The 17388-nt window shown below is 41.9% G+C and overlaps 1 protein-coding gene across 1 annotated transcript; it reads left to right on the top strand.

Annotated features, from left to right (window-relative positions):
- The first annotated feature begins 6045 nt into the window (after nucleotides 1-6045).
- Nucleotides 6046-15897, top strand: LOC141648004 (uncharacterized). Its single transcript, XM_074456413.1, has 15 exons — nucleotides 6046-6153; nucleotides 6253-6316; nucleotides 6809-6953; nucleotides 7817-7873; nucleotides 7953-8143; nucleotides 10617-10654; nucleotides 10775-10851; nucleotides 12376-12443; nucleotides 13462-13792; nucleotides 13971-14083; nucleotides 14162-14227; nucleotides 14494-14584; nucleotides 14735-14802; nucleotides 15290-15333; nucleotides 15477-15897. Exons 1-15 carry the CDS (start codon nucleotides 6122-6124, stop codon nucleotides 15712-15714), a joined length of 1623 nt encoding a protein of 540 aa, XP_074312514.1. The 5' UTR covers nucleotides 6046-6121; the 3' UTR covers nucleotides 15715-15897.
- Nucleotides 15898-17388: the final 1491 nt, after the last annotated feature.

The raw sequence follows: 17388 nt of genomic DNA, 5'->3' as shown, positions 1-17388 counted from the left end.
CTGGAGTTTAAAGCTTGTAAGGGACGGTAGTATGTATGGAGAACTTAGAGGAATGAATGTATGGTGAAGGGGGGGTATTTATAAGGAGTTTCGAAGGGTAGAAGTAGGGCAACAAGCAGTCGGGCCTGTTTCGCATAGCTGCTGTCCATCAGCTATTCGTGGGGTTTTTAGGATTTGTATGGGGGGTTTGCTTGGTGGTTAAGCTAAGGTAATATGGGTAGGATACTAGGGTATGGTGTAGGGTTAATGGGCACGGGTTTATGTGGTGTTTGGAGCGGGTTTTGGGCTCGGGTTTGAGCACGCAAAACAGGGGGGGCTGCTTGTGTTGCGGGCTGTTTGGGGAGTATTTGGGACGGGAATTGGATGGGTTTTGTGGTGTTCTAGGTGCTGGGTTGTTGTGGGTAATGTGGAGCACGGGTTAGTGGTGATGGGTTGCGGGTTTGGACCAAGTTTGAGTCGGTTTAGAAGGGCTTTCGATGAGCTATACAAACAGGGGTAAAGGAAGGAATTGGGCTGTGTTGGGGGGGATGTTTGGGACGAGATTTGGGATGTGGATAAGGGGGTTCGAACTGGGGTTGGATGGGTAGAAGCCTAGGTTGGTTAGTGTACTCGAGATTCGTGCCAACTCGTAAAGAAAACGGGCTCAAAAACCGAGCTATAATCGAGCTCCAAAACGCGGGGTTAAAACGAGTTTTCGATTTTCAAATTCGATTTTTCAAATCAATTAACTCATTAAAATAAATGATTTTTCAAATCAAATACACTCATAAAATGATTTTTCAAATCAATTATTTATTTTATTTTCAATAAATAAACTTGAGAAAATAAATTCAAAATAAAGTAAAATGAATTCACCTTAAAAAAGCTTTAATTTAAATATCATTTAAATTAATAAAATACTCCGTCGACAACGCTCATTCTACATCGTAAAACGAACCCAAATAATGACAATGACAACTAATAAATACATGTGTTCTATCATCATCGGGTGTTTGTCGGGTTCTCTATAAATTCCAATATCGACGGATACGGGTATCTACAGTGTCCGAGACCGTTGTGGACACCCCAACGCATGATTACACCTTATGAAGAATAATCCAAGTTTTCCATCAAAATACTTGTCCCCTCCATAGTCATGCCAGAATAGACGCCACGGCCAAAGCCGGGCAGTCACGACAAATGCAGTTGATACTCGCGAAAGCGACCAACATGCTTAGGAACGTATAAGTACAGTTGAGACGCAATTCTAGCCACCTCGGCCAACCGAAGTCCCGGCAGAGGAAGCGATCAATATGTCTACAGATACGAACGCTGTCGAAGCCGTAACCGCGATTGCCTCGGCCAAAACCGGGAGTGACGGGGACACAACGACCGATACGCTAATAGGAACGTATAAGTACGTTGAGAGACGCAAAATCTAGCCGCCTCGGCCAACCGAAGGCCCGGCAGAGGAAGCGATCAATATGTCTACAGATACGAACGCTGTCGAGCCGTAACCTCGTTTTACCTCGGCCAAAGCCGGGGGCGACGGGGACACAACGACCGATACGCTAACATGTTCACAACAGTGGTTGGGAAGCGCAAATCTGACCGCCTCGGCTAAGACCGGGGGTGGTGGAGGAAGCGACCGACATGCCAACATGTTTAAACGTTTAAGTACAATTGAGATGCGCCTTCTAACTGCCTCGGCCAAGCCGGAAGTAAAAACGAAAAAGCACTCAATATGTTGAAACGTAAGAAGACAACTTAATGGAGGCAAAATAAACAAACTTTATTAAAAATGTTTACAGGATGAGGCAAAACAAAGTCGACGGCCATCCCCATAGGGATAGCCTAAACACAACCTACCAAAAGTTTAACAAAAACAAAAAGTACAACAAAAGGTTACAGACATAAGACTTGAAGCGCCAAAAGGATGGCGGGAGGAAAGGCTCAATAGTTGGCCCCGAACAGTGAAGGCCGTCCTCAAGGGCCGGGTGAATCTGGTGACGACCGCCCGTCTCCCTATGCTTATTTCTCGCTCGCCACCGGCAGCAGAATAGCATCACCATCGATGGGCGACCCGAAGCCGACTTGGCGGCTTCACCCGCCTTTGCCCTCTCACTTCCTCCCCGCCGCCTTCACCTTTTCAAAGATGGGCCGCCTTGGCCTCAGCCTCCTCAGCGGCCTTCGCCGCCTTTGCCTTCTCCGCCGCCTTTGCTTCCGCATCAGCCGCCTTCTCATCAAGAAGTCGGTCAAAATCTTTCCACGGGAAGGGGCCTTCAGGAAAGAGCTCTTTAATTACATCCTTGGTAGCATCTTGACTGGTCCCGTCGGGCACACATGTCGTGATGATGACGCTTTGGAGCGTCTCAATGTCCTTCTCCCTCGAGCGAGGATGGCCTTTGTGTTCCCGTGCTCCTTCGCCTCGGTCGGATGCGGGGACTTCCATTTTTCCCTCTCGCTCAACCATAGCATCGTAACCGCTCTCGAAGCTTCTCTCTCTCCTCCCGCACTTAGCGGCGTCACCAACGCACCTCAACCTTCGCTCTCTCGGCTAGGACCCGCTTCTCGCCTTCCTCCTTAAGCTTTCGCTGAGTGAGGAGGTTCTCCATGGTGGCGACGAAGTCCTTCTTCGCCTTATCGGCCTCTTGCTTAGAAGCGAAGCTCAAGCCTAAGCCGTTCGAGCGCAGAGCCGCCTCGCCATGAGCTTTTCTTGCTCCATAATGTGAGCGCCGGCTATGTCAGTCCACTTCGCCAGCCTCTTGAACAACCTTGCACCCTCCGCCGCAATCTGAGCGGGGAAACCTTCAGGGATGAGGAGTCGACGGTGACATTTTGATTGCCCGTCTGCACAGGCCGTTTCTCCAATTGTCGTTCTCATGGGACCGCAGCGGCGGCGGTTGATCTACAAAAAATTCGACAAAGCATCCATGTCAACATTCATTGACATATCGTAGAGCCCGTCATCGGGAATGCCTAAAGAGCCCGCTAAATCCGAGCCCTGGGTTAGATCCGTACCGGTCCCGGCCTTCTTAGACAGAGCGCCGATCGGCCCCTTTTCTTTCCGGCCTCGAATAAAGAAATGGCGGCAGTGCATTGCCTCTTTTATCTTATTTGAAGGAGGAGGACCCTCCACAACGGTGACCTCCTCTTCAACGTCAACGACCACCTGCTCCTTTTGGACAACGGGGATTGCAGATTGAGCTGGGGTTGACGCCGTTGTCGCCGTAGACGTTGTCTTTGGTTTCCGGCGCGGCACGTTACCGGCAATCTGCGCCTGAGCCGCCGTCACATCCAGTGCCTTCAACTGCTGCTCCATAAGTTCGTGAGGAGCCGGTCTGCGATCACGTGGCAGGGCCTTAGGATGCAGCTCAACAACTCTCCCGTTCTCGTCAAGTCCCAACCTCTGGAGGACGGAGGCAGGCAGTTCCGGGCCAAATCGGTCTGCAAAAGAAACAAAGCAGGAGTTAAGCAAAAGAAATAAATCAAGGTTCAAATACAGAAACGTAAAAAGCAAGGGTGGGCCTCACACCGACCCCACTCACCCTGTTCGAGGGCCGGTATGAGGCCGACGTGGCAGAGCAGCTCATCCTGAAGAACGATCTGCGTCGGGGGCATCCATCCCTTTGGCGTGCCATCCTTCTCGACCTCAAATGACCTCATTGCCCGCGTTTCGTCCTCATTAAGATAGACCTTGTCAAGGCGTCCATCTTAAGCTTACTCCCGGAGACATATTTGTCATGCTCCCCTTGGTTCTCACACCGCAAATTGACGCGGCTCGAAAGGACCGGCGTGTAGTCCTCCGGAACCTCAACGTATACCCACCGCCCCTTCCAGTCCTTGCAAGATGTTAACTTGGAAACGGTGACATAACCCGCCTCGGTCTGTATGCTATACCACCCCGGGCCACCTAGGGTAGTCTGCCGAAGATGGTGGAGCCGGCGGAAGAGGTTCACCGTTGGGGCCTCCCTTTTAAAAAGACACAACCATACAAAACCAATAATCGTCCTGATGGCCAACGGATGCAGTTGGGCCACGGCGACATTCATGGCTTTAATAATGGCAGCAACGTATTCATTCAGAAGAAACCGGAGCCCATACTCCAGGTGTCTGATGTATACGCCGATACAACCCTCGGGAAGGCAACAGACGGCTTGACCCTCCTCAGGGATAACAATTTTATACCCCCTGCCGAAAGAGTAATGGTCTTCAAAAAGATCAGAACCGGAGCAGCTAGCGAACTTATTCGTCCAGGCACGATCAGGACTGATCAAGCAGGCATCACCATGCCACGAAACAAGCGACCTCTTTACGACAGAAGGGGTCGCCTCATCATCGTCATCATCAAAACCCTCCAAAAATTGCTCATCAATTTCAGGAGAAAGCGGCTTGGGACCCCCAAACCCTATCGGGGTGACAACCAGCGCCTCCTCTTCATCAGGACGCGACGGTTCGCCCCCCGGCGCAGAGGTACTGGGTTGAGCATCCGCAGAAGACATAGTGACAACAAAAACTTAACAATTAAAAGTTGGAAAATTTGTTTGTTTACCTTGGAAAAAGTGCTACGCCGAGTAACGCTTTGAAGACTAGAGAGAAATTTCTTCGAAAAAACTAAGAGGGGAAATTTTTGAGAAAATGAAGTTTGATGGCCAAAAAACGGGGCACACTGCTCTATTTATAGAGCAAAGCCCATGAAACGGACCAATCAGGGCAAAGCCCATGAAACGTCAACCAATCAATGCCAAGCCACGTGTCGAGCATGCAGCCACGGAATGTCAATCGACATACAGTTACCAAACTTCTTCGACGCGCTCCTTGGTATCCGCTTGCTAACGGCCAGCTGATCAACAAAGCAAAGACAGCACCGGCCGGGGGCAATCACAAGCACAAACGACACTCTCAACCTTGGTCTCGGCCAGCGCCATTTTCTTTTCCACATAGGATGTCCATTACACATCCATGTGGAGGGGGGATATGGTACGGCCTGAACAGAACCAAGCCGAGGAAGAAGAAGCCGGTGAAGAAGTTCAACTTGCGCAGAATACGCTCAACACTCATCGAAGGTCCATACCACGGCATAGACTACACTGGGGGCAAATTGATGGGGCATATTCTGCACCCGCTGACCGAGTCAACATATTGAACAAGGTCAAAGCCAAAAGACAAGAAGTCAACGTATTAACAACCTAACCGACATAGTCTGTCGGCCTGTCACTTGGGTCTCGGCAGGGCAACTAGCCAGCCGGGAGGCATATCCGCGTACTCACATCCAAGTCCCCTCGGCATGGAGTCAACCAGGCCAGCCGGCCTGCCATGGGTCCCTCGGCCGAGGGTAGAATGATCTTTTCCACCCGCTAGCCACTTGGCCACTTGGCCACTACGTGACAAAAGGTGAAAGTCTATAAATACTCCTCAATCCTCATTGAGAAAACGATCCACAATTCATCCTAAAACTCACTATTAATCTGGTATAAACTCCCTTATCTCTCTACAATATACTTTGCCAAGTAACACACAACTTAATCTCTTTAAGTTTACTGACTTGAGCGTCGGAGTGAGTACGCTCGGTACCAAGCCGAGTCCTCAGTTTGTTCATCTTAAACAGGAAAGAGCGAAAGGAAGAGTCAAGCAAAGACATCATTCTACAAGCTTACGTGGACACAAATCCTGCTCCGGAATTACACCCGGAACAACAACTTTTACGTATAATTCAAAATGATATTCAAGGTCTAAACAATTAGAGGAAGGACAAATTTGAAACCCGTGCAACGCACGGTCACAAAATCTAGTATATAATATTGACTATGCTTCTAAATAAGTATAAACATGTTTTATTCCAAAATTTTAAAATTTCAAATTATTTTTATCATTTTATATTATTATTTTTTCTTTAAATACAAAATATTACTCCGTAGTAATTTTACCTATTTTCGGGTCGGATCACGAGTTTAGCGGGTCTCAACCCTAAATTTACGGGTCATTATTAAGTGGGGTTGCCTTCGAATCCGGGTTATTTTCGGACGGGTATTGATCAAGTCGGGTCATTTTTAAGAGCTCTACGGATAAAATCCATCGTCATTAGCCGCAACTCTTTCTGTTTAATTAGTTGTCGTCATCAATCATCAAAATAGAAACACAAATGACAGTTTCCACTCTCAGGGCTGTCTTCAGGTATAAACCTTGCACACTCTTTTTTTCGTATTCTACTATATACCCTCGGCTTCTCTTTGTTTTATTATTTATTGTTTATGGTTTTATTATCTTCTGCAGAACTACTGAAGCTTGCCGCTTTGCAAACTCTTTTGCTATTATCAACCGAACCAACCAATTGCAGGTACCCTTTTCTTTGTTTCATTATTGGGTTCATTTAGTTCAGTTCATTTTGATTGTTGATTGAATGAAAATTTGGATTTTTTCATAAAATAATTATGTGGGTTGACCTTTTTATGTTTGTGTGATACCTAATGCCTTACCCTATGTTAGCAACACATAGGCTCCGTATCGGAATGACCCAAATTGAAAATTACCCGCCGAGAGTTGATTCACTATTTCACTGGGGTAATGTTGTTCAATTTGATTGATATGCCAAAGGTTGTGATCAAGCCTTTTTATGGGTGTAATATTGACAAGGCGCTTTTGATATTGTTTGGGTCAAATTATAATTGTCGATGAGTGATTCAAGTTCATGAGGATTGGGTCTTTATCGATATAGCGACTTAGGTGTCTGTTTGGTTTATGACACTCTTAGTTTCGTGTTAACATGACTACATGATAAACAAAGCTTATTGGTTTTGTCAACCTGGCTCTTGTGCAAAAATATTTTCAGGGATACAAATGCTATCATAGCATAAACCGCATTAGTAAACAAACGGTTCAAAAGGGTGTTTTTGGTCCAATGGATTGGAACAAAAAGAGAAAGACAGGCACTCTAGTTTGGCGACAAATCAGTACCCAATCTGGTCCAAGTAAAGGTAGGTACTACTGATTTATTGCTGCTAAAATTTATGTTCTCTTCCGCTGATAGGAATCAAACAGTTGATTATATCTGCGGAGATGTATCAATTGTGATTAAACTAAATGTATCCTGTAGACAACTATATGCTTAGCTATTATACTGCCAAATATCTTAGTCACATTATCACATCTTTGAAAAATCTTACTGGTTTGTAGTTTACTTCTATTGATTGAAGTCTTGGAAGGATATGCCCTGTAATTTCAAGGTATGTCATAGCACAAAGTAAAATTACAGGGGTTGGAGCACATAAATGTGGAGTACTTTTGTCATCCATAGTTGTAGGTTATCCAAGTAGTCTAATATCTCAACAGTGTTTCTGAAAATTATTATTGTTGAAAACGGATTTCTCACCAGCTGCTCGAACTAGGGCACCTTATCTGCATATACAGCATTCGTTTGTGACGCTAGCTAATTCCCCTTTTTTCGAGAACGTATTACCTCAAGTTTCATATTGATAATATGGCATATTACCTTATTGTAGAACTGGGCTGTTTACCTTTTATTTTCTTTTCTTTATGATCCAAATGGTAGAACGACAGTTGCAGAACAGCCCGTCATTATATATTTTTTCCACGAAATCATGGATTTATGGATCATTGGTAATATTTATGTGTTGTTAACCCCATAGGTGTTAGGTTGTGTACATCCGACACTCCCTTACCCAGCCGTTTGTGGTAGGTCTTGAGACATTAGGGTATCAGTTTTTGCTGGGAGTTAATGGGTAGTGGGGTCAGTTTGAGTTTTTGATGCTGTAAATTGGACTATATTTTGATGCTTTATGATGTCTTTTTATTAAGCATTATATTCTGGAATTTGCAGAATGTCCAATGGAGGCTACAGTTGCAGAGCCTGCAAATATTGCCAGCACTGAAAAAGGTGAACGAACATGAGGAGCACATTGTACCGATCATGAGGGCTTTTGCTGATACAGCTTTTTGTTTGGCCACACTGCTAGGTAAGATCAAAACTGATGAAGCTGAAGCAACGGTGGTCAGCCCTAGTTCAACTTGTCTTAATGATGCCTTAAAGGATTCTGAAGTTGTGTTTAGGGATTCCTCGACAGCTTCTGTTTCACAGAACATTGTTGGAGGTCAAGATTCAGGGAAAATGACTTTATCCAAGAATAAGCATGCTGTTTCTGTTGATGTAGGTTTGACTTGCTTTTAGTCTCAGAATAATAATTGTGATGAGTGTTCAATGGGAAATTCATAAGGAGGACAAAATCTGCAAAGGCCATGGTCTTGGAGACTTGGACAATAGCCCGAGTCTTTGCTACTCCGATTTGTTTGCAATGTGTGAGAGGACGTGGATCTGGCAACCTGACACGCACTCTATTGACCTAACCTAATCTGACCTTTATGTTTCCTGTCCCATATAAATTGTTGCCCGAAATAACTCCATAACAACGCACCCGAAACAAACCCAAACCTGAAATAACTCGGCCCGTCCAAATCAGACCTGACCGTAACCCGAATGCACACATATGACTAATGAGTGTAATGACCTAAACCCAAGCTGACCCGACCGTTTGCTAGGTGCACATGACGTGGTGTCTGTCACATTTCATGGTTCTGACCTAAAATGTAGTGTCATATGTTGTTGTAATGCAGGAGTGTTGGATTCGTGACACTCAACCAAAGTGAAGTAATATTGGTGACAATGCTCTTATGATTTACTCTCTTTATTCTATGGAATTGCAAACTTTACTTTTGGCACAAGTATTAAGGTTGTGAGAGGAAAGTGGGTCTCGCCCAAAAATGTGCCACTTTATACACAAAAACATGACTCAAATTAGAAATGTAGCAATTCGACTGAATAATGAAAATGTTGCACTTAGGTTGTAAGAGGCTCTCTTTCTCTCTCTCTCTCTCTCTAAATTTTAGAGGGAGAAAATCCTCTGAAATAGTACCAAAACCTTAGATATAAGAAATGAGGTTGATTATCTTGTTTGATCTTCTTACTCTCATTTCTTCATCTCTTTCCATAGAATTTTTCTTTTTGTATCCATTTTTTCCAGAAATTTTCTTCAATCTAGCTTCTTGATACTTACCCCAATTAAGATCCAACTTTATTTGCTCTCCATTTTGGCCTAGGAGAGCTATAGTCATTCGTTTTAAGATCAAAGGTATAAATCAAGAAGTCATGAAGTTTTTTAGAGCATTCTTTAAGTTTTAATTTCATGTTTTGATTATATCAAAACAATGATCAATGTTACAATATGTGTTTAGAGTATCTGCTTTGCTTGGTTACTTCTTGTTCTTTGAGAATTTTTTACAAGTATTCCACTCTTTTGTGTATGTTTGGATCTAGATCTTTTTTTCTCTTATTTTTTCGGATTAATTTTTGTTTTTGTTCTTCTTTTGTGCTTTTAAAGATTCCGACTTTCGTTTGTGAGTCTTATTTGTGCCCTTGTTATCTCGGGTCTACAATGGTAATTTGAAAGTCTTTGTCTTTCTGTTACCGGTCTCATCCGCGAGGATGTTATAGTTCATGGTTTAAAATCTCGACGGAGACGTATCGTATCGGTTGAGATGTATCGGTATCGGAGGCGGCTGATACGAGATATCCCGAGATGTATCGAGTAAATTAAAAACAAGAAAGTATCGGCCGAGACGACTGACTTATAACGTGTATCGGCCAACTCAGCCCGATGCCACCCGTGATGAATCCGATATGAAAGAATTATAACTTGTACCGGCCAATTTTTTAATGAAAACCTCTTACAAATTGTATAGCATTGGTTAAATTGATTATCCTAAATAGAATAATCTTAACTTTATATGAAATAGTCAATACATGATAAAATATCTACAAAAGCTTGTAAAATAAATATCACCGCGATAGCCGTGACTCGGAGAGCGATGGCGGAGTCGGGGACGATTCCGCGACTCCGTAACCGCGACCGCGATTTAAAACCATGTTATAGTTTCCTTATAAAAAAAATAAAAATGAAAATGTTGCATTTCCACAAAATAAGGAGAGGTTCACGGTTTAAAATTGCGGTATCGGTCGATCGCGGTTGCGGAATCGTCCTCGAGTTGGTTGTCGCGGTGATATTTTTGTTTTAGAAGCTTTTGTAGATATTTTATCATCTATTGCCTATTTCATATAAAGTTAAGATTAATTCTATTTAAAATAATTAATTTCACCAATGCCATACTATTTTTAAGAGTTTTATCATTACAATATTTGGTGGGTATAAGTTATAACTTGGTCTTCTCGGGTTCATCGCGGGCCGTATCGGTCAAACATTTTAAAAGTCGGTTCTCTCCGCCGATATTTTCCTAGTTTCAATTTACCCCATACATCTCGGAAGATCTTGTATCGGCCGCCTCCGTCTCGGGCGATACGATACTTCTCGACCAAGATTTTAAACCATGGAGGGGTGTGACCGAGGGATGGTCCTTCTAGTGAGCAAATCTTACTCTTTTGATTGAAGGCTCCTCTTGTTTTGTTTTGCTAGTCAGATATGATACCAGCCTTCATTAAGGTTAAGTGATTTGTCAGTGATTCCATTTGATGAAAAAAGGGTTCTTTTTCTTGACCGTGATGGTTTGCTTGCTCTATCAGTATTGCCTACCTTACTTTTTCCTTGATAAGTTCTCTTGAATTGTTACAGGTTGGTGCTTCTGTAATGCGTTTCATCAGGGGAAAAGAGTAATGAATTTAGCATTTTCGTGCATGTTATTTGAAAAGAATGTCGATTGAAGGATTGAACCTTTGATCAGAAACTATGTGTATATATTTCTCTCATATTTCCTTGCTTACTGATTTCAGTGGATCAACTCGGAAAGGCATCGAGGGCATGGGGGTGAAAATAAAATTTCCGCCTCATAAAACAGGCGATTCAATTGGTATGATTTTGGCACTTCATTGATTTTGAACTTGCCTGCCTTAGTTTTATTTCAGTTTTGAGAACCTATTTGTATATATTTAGGGGTTATTTAATAGGAATAATTCGAACTACTGGCCGTCTTCTCAAAATAATCTAAACTTTTATCTAATCCACAATAAACCATATTACCGTGCCCATTTTTCTCACAATAGACTTGGGTTAATTTTGACCTGTAAAAACCGGTTGGAAATGTAGTGGGTCCTATAATTTTTATTTAAAATAAACTTTTTCATTCTTAGTCTCCATTTATAACTATAAACCACTCCACCACCCATACCCATCCAACCACCAAACACCACGGCCACCACTTCTGCTTCCTCCTTCTCCATTTGCTGGCTACCATATTCGCCGATCACCTTCTCACCCTTTCATCTTAAATGATAACCAACACCTCCTACCACCTTTGACGTCCCACCACCTTCCTCTCCCCCCTTCGACGCTGTCCATAGATCAAATTATGTTAGTGTGCCACATACCTTCATCTATAAACATCAACTCCCTTACTGTCGGAGTTACACCCGTTGCTTCGAGGCGCTGTGGTTTATAGCCTCGACTAGCGTTGGCGAGAGACTGGAGTTCAGCCATGGTGGCTCGATTTGCTGGCCACCGGAGATGTAGAAGTGCATCATGGTAGTCGCACAACCTGTGTTAAGGGAGGCGTGAACCATGGTGGTTAGTGTTAGACTGTGGTGGCGACAGAGGTTGATGTGTGGTGGCTGGGTCACACCTAGTAGTCAAGTTTGGTGCGCGTGAGATATGGTTTTGTAAGATCCGTGAGTTGTGCGTTGGTGATTGTGGGTGGATGGTGGCAGTTGCGGTGTTGGTATCATGGGGAAGGATACCATGTCAATTTTTAGAATGCAATGACCTATAAATCAAGTAGCCGGTTATCTTGTCTATTGTGAGAGGAGGGTACCCAAAGTCGGTTTATTTTGGAATTAAATGTAGTTGAGATTATTTTGAGAAGATGGACAACAGTTGGGATTATTCTAACCCTATACTGGGTTTATGATCATAGGATGGATATGTGAGGCCTGGTAGGCATTCTTGAGCATTAATTCCCAAATGGCTTGCTATTAATTTCGAAGTTGAAGTTACTCCATGCTGTAGATAAATTTATCTTGTCGTCATATGATTTAAAACTCATATTTCACCTACATTCTCTCCGCCTTACTGATACAGCAGTTTTGCATCTTGTGAGTTGTGGCCATGATTGTGCTAGAAAGCCGCCTTCTGATGATTTCCTTTTATTATTTTTCACTGATACGTGACATGGCACTGTAAATAACATTACCGTACCCATTAGATATGATATATGCAATAATGCTAAATTATTTCAGCTTGCCTATCAACTCTACAAGGCTTGCGTACTGAGATGCTCTTTGATGTGATATGTCGTCTCTTGAGCTGATGATAATATTTTGTCGGCAAAGATGTGATAATTGGAGTTTTCATATCTCCATTTAATTGTTTGTTATTTCAGTAATTGAGGGTGATTCTATGGATGATATTGCCAAAGCTTCTCAGAAAATTCAATCCATAATTGATGAGGTTGGCTATTTTTTTGCACTGTGATAAGCTTCATTTCTTCACTTTTAATTTCAAGAAATAGCTTTTCTAGATTTTCATTCATTGATATTTTCCTAGTTGACCATGATAGCTAGAAAGAAAGTTTCTCTGTCTTGCCTTGTCGGACACTCTGACGGCAGCATGTTGAACAATTCATATTCAAGGATATTCAGTAGATTTCAATTCAAAATTTAGGCAATTTGGCTGCATTCTGCTGTACATGTTTAGGTGACAATTACCTAAGTGAACTTATTAAAAAATATAATTGAGCTAGTGTATAGACTGTACACAATGCAAAATCTTGTCTAATCAAGCGAAATCATGTGTAATAATAAATCTAAAGAGGGAACTTAACTTTCTCTTCATTGCCCTTTTTTCTGCACTATGCATTAGTGTTATTAGTGTGGTGTACACCTGATATGAATGTTATGGATCTAGATATTCTGGGACATAAAGGGTTGCTTTTCTCCTTGCATGAAATTTCTGGTTACTTATCCTGCATATTCTGAACCACTAACAGTACAATATTGTTAACATAGTATAAAAATGCTCTAGTTATGGAACCGAATTGGTGAATTCTATGCCACCATTATGTTATTCATTGTTTTATAATGCTTAATGGTTTTTTACTTTATTGTTATGTCCGCGACTCTGTGATCTATGCTACCTATTATGTTTCAAAAAAATATATTGGGAAACATGTATTTTGCTAATGGTGCATCGATTTGTGAAAGGAGAGGTTATATGAATCTATAAACGTAGAAATTTACCTCAAATTTCAGATCTTAAGAAGTGAATGTGCCCCTTAATCGGAAATATATCAAAATTATGGCTTTTGTTGGCCGCAACTAGTTACATTATATTTGCGAGTTCGCAACATCATGATACAGGGATTCTACGGCCATTACCATGACCATTACTGCAGCCACGACTGACCACAATTTTATTTCATGATTAGAATCTATGTTGAATCTGGCTTTTTTTTTACTGTGGGTGACAGGCTGCTAAGAGTCCAGATATGACCTACTCTCACTTCATATCACTTCCATTAGCTATACACCCTCAATTTGTCGATAAGGTCACCAGATTTCAGTCCAGCATACTCGGTTATGATCCTAAAGATGTAAAAGGGACTATGGAACGTGTGGATGGGAATTCAAGAACAGGTGCTTCGGTTGATGTAGGCAAAGTTGATCAACTTGTGAAAGACGATCTTGCTGTTGGTGTTAAACCAAAAAGCGAAGATGACATCAATCCTGTGAAAGTGGATGTTCGTAACATACCTATTGTAAGCTATGCACCCAAAGCAACAAAGTCTACTACTTTATTTGGTACTCACTTTTTTGTAGTCTCACATAATTCTGTCGTTTGTATTATTTTCAATATTAATACTAGTGTTCCCGAAAAGAACTGTTTTTGCTAACAACGCTCTACAATTGATAAATTTACTTTGTACTCGTTTGCCTTCATTTACAGATTTACTTATTTAACATATTATTTTCGTTCCAGACCTAAGAATTGACGATTCTTTATTCCTTAAACCACAAAGGTTACACTTGACCGTTTTAATGCTGAAGTTGTGGAATAAAGAACGGATCCATGCAGCTGTCGAAGTCTTGCAGGTATCGTCTGTTGAATGCATGATCTGTCTTTCTTCGTAAGCTCTATAATATAACTCCATGGTTTATTTTCGTTGACAGGGTATCCACTCTAAAGTAAATGAAGTCTTGGACAATCAGCCATTGTTTGTAAGATTGAAGGGGGTGGTAAGGCTGTTTCCTGATTTGAACATTGGGTCATAAGTGGCTTTCTTATAAATTTTAGGTGTAAACTGCCTTGATGGAGGGCAAATCACTACTTGGTGACACTTTTGTTGCCTTGTGAGTTGTGAGTTGTGAGTTGTGAGTTGTGAGTTGTGACCATCTGGGAATGGGGCTATAGTCATTTTGTTCTTTCACTTTGATATCGTGGTTTTTGTACAATGATAATTTTGAGTGATTTTACCTGCAAAGATAGGATGTTATCTTTTCAGGATTTAATAAGAGGATCCAAGGAAAAAGCTCAAGTTCTATATGCTCCTATTGAAGAAATTGGAGGCGAGGGTCGACTAACAAGTGCATGTCGTATCCTGTCAATATATAATCTTTTTGAATTATTATTTTAATTGCTATTATATTTTTATTTTCATACAAGTAATCTGAGTTTGACCTTTAATTGGTGGAACGTCTGTAATACAACTAAAGCTGCTTTTAATAGTTCCTTAGCTTTCCTAGAAATTATCATTGATGCATATGTGAGAGCTGGGCTAGTCCTTGAAAAAGATGCTGAGCAAAAATTGAAGGTATATCATCTGATACTGTAGGTTTTTGCTTTATTTTGTTTACATTTGGGGAATCTTTATTTTTGTATATATACACTCCATTCACTTCTGGGTCTTTGAAGTTTAGAGAGAACCTGAAGAAAGTCGTCTACACTCGCGTTTAAGCTTCATGAATTCTCCATGCCAATACTGTTGTCCCTGCAAAGTCATGATTGAGTTGCTTACAGTGATTGATTATTTGATTGGTATAAGACTATAAGTAGCACACATGCTGTGGGAGATAGATTTCAAACTGTGTCATGTCCTGAAGCACTTGGTCATGAAACTAATTTCTGTACGAAAAGTTTCTAGAGTTCTTTATATTAGAAACCAACTTGGGGTAGGTTGCATTCCACAAACTCGGATAGTAGGACCAGTCCCTCAATCCAATCAAACACCCAACCTTGATGTGGTGATGGTTTGGCTCGTCAGAAACTGACTGCATGTTTGATGCTTTCTTGATATGCAGTTGCATGCTACTTTGATGAATACCACGTTTAGGCGTGGGAGGAGGTTAGATCTTCAGACCCATATCCTTGTCTTTTTCCCCCCATTTTTGAGGATTCCTAAAAATCTCTAATTACGAATTTTCGCCTGTAAAGCCTTGTGAAATCACAAATGGGCTAATTTTTTTACCTGCACTGTGTTACTACCAGGAAGCAGAGAAGTGATAGCTTTGATGCAAGAGGCATATTCAAGCAGTTTGAAGAGGAAGAATGGGGCGAATATCACATCCGGGAAGCTCATCTTTCACAAAGGTTTGTGTACGATGATAACGGCTACTACCATTGTTGTGCCTCCATACCTTTTCCTGAGAATTCCCAAGTTCATGAAGCTGGTGTTGAACCTGCACATGCTGAATTAGAGAAAACGCCAATGGCTGATAGTGCATGATCTCAATGGAACCGGGTTCAATCTGGCCATTTTCCATTGGAGTTGATGTGTAGTCTTCTCGTCTTTTTTTGAGAGCATCAGAATTTGACATAAGAATCGTGGTCACAGATAAAAATATAATGTTTGATGTTAATCCCTTAATAAGTTGATTAATATTCATATGTATAGTGGTTTTATCAACTAGTCATTGCGTCCTAAACGCTAGAGAGTAGACCTTGAAACTTTCCGATCTAGCCATTGTCTACTTCACCAACAGCCACCTCCTCCTCTCCCTCCACCATTGCTTGTGGTGTGACCACTTTGCCCATAACCGGCGGCCCACCCAGATTGGCATCTCTTCCCTTTCCTCACACCCCCTTTTCACCAATGGCATGATGTTCCCCCCACCCCTTGCGCCCTTCTCCCGCCACCTGACGGCACGACATCATGACCTTGAATGTGGTGGTGGAGGTGTGATGTTGTGATTACTTCTAGCATACCCTCTAATCCCCCTTTGTCCTTCTTGCATGTCATTGGAGTGGTGTTCCCCCACTCCTCAACCCCTTCTCCCGGTGGCATTGTGTGGTCATCTTTTGGATTTATCATTGGTGGGTATCTAGTGGAATCTTGGTTTGCATGTTTATCAGGGACTGTATCTGATGTGGTGGAGGGGAGGTGAGTTGTGATCTCGGTTTGTTTGGTGGCAGTGGCGGCGGCAGTGGTGGTGTTTGTCCTTCCTTTGTTTAACATTTTGGTGGTGTTGACGGTTCTTCTCTCTTTTTTTTTACTAGATGTTTTATGAGATCTTAAATAAATGCTTCTTAGTACCCTTTTGGCTCTATGGTGCTAAGGGCGGTACCCTTTTTGGGTGCTTTGACTCGCTCTTAATTGGCGTCTAAGTAGCGAAAAAGTTAAGTCGAAATAATGGTCATTATGGACAGGTGAAGTTGATGCACTCGGAAATGGTTTTAAAGGGTGATTTTGGCCAGGGGATTGGTTAAGGGGGAGTTCTTTGTCTCTTTTCATTTGCTCACGTAATTTCTTTGATTGTTGGTGTTTTGAGTGGCTTGTTAGATCACCAAGATGTAGAAGAGTATTCCACTATAGGCAAGTTCCGTTTGTTTGTGTTCCTAACTTCCATTTCTATGTTCTCGTCGCTTAATGCATCTTCAGTTAATGTATTATACAACCGGTTGTATATACAACTTATTCAATGTTGTGGAGCTTTGTTACAAAGTTGTCGAGCTCTATTAACAAATTATCGAGTTATGATACAAAGTTGTTGAGCTTAACAGAATAATTATTAAGCTCAATAACTTCGTAAAATAGCTCAATAACTTGTAAAATAACTCAACAACTTTGTGTGAGACCTCGATAATTTTGACGCGGTTGTACATAGCTATTATACAACTAGTTGTAGGATAGTATTTGTGATGCATCTTGTACTTGTCACTCTTCATTTCAAATATCTTAAAAACGATATTTTTTGAGTTGTCACTGTTCACAAAAACTTTAGAGAGACGGTCTCTTAATAGCGTTATTAAGAGACCTTTCACATGATGAGGAGAGGAAGTTATTTAAAATCTATTTTCCGTATTATGTCTCCCATTAATTTAGTGGGTGGCGGTCTCTCAGGAGACTTACTGCTCAGTGTTATAGATATCATTATAGATACCGTAGATGATTTTGTTGCCC

This window comes from Silene latifolia, chromosome 3, assembly GCF_048544455.1.
Source record: "Silene latifolia isolate original U9 population chromosome 3, ASM4854445v1, whole genome shotgun sequence".
NCBI lineage: Eukaryota > Viridiplantae > Streptophyta > Magnoliopsida > Caryophyllales > Caryophyllaceae > Silene > Silene latifolia.
The sequence above is the reverse complement of the archived record's forward strand: the minus strand, read 5'-3'. Positions and strand labels throughout refer to the sequence as shown.